This window comes from Bactrocera neohumeralis, chromosome 3, assembly GCF_024586455.1.
Source record: "Bactrocera neohumeralis isolate Rockhampton chromosome 3, APGP_CSIRO_Bneo_wtdbg2-racon-allhic-juicebox.fasta_v2, whole genome shotgun sequence".
Lineage (NCBI taxonomy): Eukaryota > Metazoa > Arthropoda > Insecta > Diptera > Tephritidae > Bactrocera > Bactrocera neohumeralis.
In genome coordinates, this window is record NC_065920.1 from 72,302,543 (window position 1) to 72,304,754 (window position 2,212).

At 38.9% G+C, this 2,212-nt stretch overlaps 1 protein-coding gene across 1 annotated transcript; it reads right to left on the reverse strand.

Annotated features, from left to right (window-relative positions):
- Positions 1-645: 645 nt before the first annotated feature.
- LOC126752189 (uncharacterized) lies at positions 646-1,704 on the reverse strand. The gene has a single exon (XM_050462811.1). The coding sequence runs from the start codon at positions 1,568-1,570 to the stop codon at positions 698-700; it is 873 nt and encodes a 290-aa protein (XP_050318768.1). The 5' UTR covers positions 1,571-1,704; the 3' UTR covers positions 646-697.
- Between the last annotated feature and the right edge of the window lie 508 nt (positions 1,705-2,212).

Genomic DNA, 2,212 nt, shown 5'->3' on the forward strand with positions numbered 1-2,212 from the left:
ATCATAAAATAATCTTACTCAATTCCGTCCTATCCTAAGATCTTAAAGGATTTAACATGACTTCGTAGTGTGAGCTTTGGTATAGACTTCTAGGGTTCGGTTTATCTAAAGAACTCGTGAATAGCATTAATGAAGATAATCCCTAATAAGGGTAAACGATATCCAAACCCCATTCCGACAATAGTCAGTTCAACTTAACCGGGACGATCCCACAATTTGATTTTTCCAAAGACTGCCAACGACTTCCAAACATCATTCCGACAATAGTCAAATTAACTGGAATGATTCCACATTTTGACATGTTCGAAGACGGCCAACGATGTCCAAACCCCACTCCGACAATAGTAGGTTCAAATTACCCGGAATGATCCCACAATTTGATGTGTTCAAAGACTGCCAATTTCTCAGAAGTGTACAACAATATGCATAAAACATCTACTTAGCTTATTCTGGATAAGAATTTTGAGATTTTCTAAATTACGGGAAAGCTTACAGAGAAGTGTCGTAGAATTCAACCAACTAATCTCAATATTACATTTTCAAAGCCGTCGAATTCTAAATCCCTTTGATCGAAGATAAAAATCTGCAGCTGAAATCGCATCAGAGACACTTTGATTTAGACTTTAAGAATTTATATTTCTTCGTACACGACATTTATATTTTGTTCACGAACACTGGTTTAGAAGTTTTATATCTTTCATTCCCCACTTTCCACTGGCATGGGAGTCTCGTCATCGGCTTCAGCATCAACTTCAACTTCAGCTTCACCCTCGCCCTCATCCTCTTCCTCCGAATTTGTATCAGATAGTAATGTTATCTCGATTTCGATGACAGAGTCATTGTGATGACCGTCGCCGCCCGCCTCTTCATCCGTCGATGGTTGTCTATTAACATTAGGTTCAGCCACAGTTGTCGTAGCTTCGTGTTCTAGCGCTGATTGACTGGCATTGAGTGTGTTTTCCTCATTGCTCACTTCGGCTGATATCGTTTCGTTTGATTTCGCTGCAGATTCGGAAGTAGACACTTCATCGATGGGTGTGAGTTTATGCGTAGTCTCTTCAGTTTCAGTTTTCATGTTATTGGAGCAGCTAGGGTTTGCATTTTCTTCCACTTTCTGTGGCAATTTACTTGTACTTGGAGTTGTATTTGCATTTGGAGTTGTATTTGAGAATTTGCTTAATTCATTAACTAAACCGTATGACAGCACCGTTACTTCCGATTCAGATTTGAACAATTCTACGTCAGGTTTCGGAAGTATACTGCTTTGTCGGCTGATTTCTTCGGAGCTTCTGCAATCACAGTTAATTCGCGAGTCACAGTTCGGTATGTGAAAGGACGAATGACTGGATGCAAGTGCTTGAGGATGTAGATTTTGACAGTTGAAAATACACGAGCGATGAAAATTTCTTGTCGTGTTATGAAAAAAGCAATTACTTTCGTTTCTGCGGCTTCGCCCAGCATTGCTGCTGCTTCGTTGAAAATAGTATGGCTGCGGCCTGGGCCTGTTCCTTATTAGTTTGACCAGGTCTAAACATTGTTTCACTCGTCTCTGCGACTTCTGATGCTTCATAATATCTATTATATTGTGGTTGTATAATTTTCTTTCACTTTTCTGCTTTGATTTTATTATAATCCGAAGATAATTTTAAATGTTGTTCGAAATTTAGAAATTTGTTGGCGATATGATTCTAAACTCGGAATGCCAAAATTTGATAAATATTTTATATATTGTTTGTTTTTGACTTTTGACTTTTTCGTTCAATAAATTCAAAGCATTTCCGATGGCTAGGGGATATACAGTTGAAAGTAATCCACAGTAAAAAATAAATTTGTGCTTGACTTATGTATATCAACAGCTAACCACCGCACAATCTTTGATCAAGCACGACATTACTGTTACCAATCAGTGGCTCGACGAATGTTTTTGGGTTCTCGGTCATTCGGTTATGATTTGCTAAAGAGCGAACAGACCATTTGAATAGCGAGGGCATATAATCGAAACAATGGAAGTCCAATGGAGCCGCTTAGGGAAGAAAACATCAAACAAATTCACAGAATATTTTTGCATGGCCGTAAAATGAGGTTGATCGACACGATGAGTGCTCTCCGGGCTCCGAGTCAGAGAAAACAATCACCCGTGAGTCATTTTCCAAATTTCGTACAGGTTACATGTGTAACGAATCCGTGGAATCTGGCTCATATCAACTTTTTG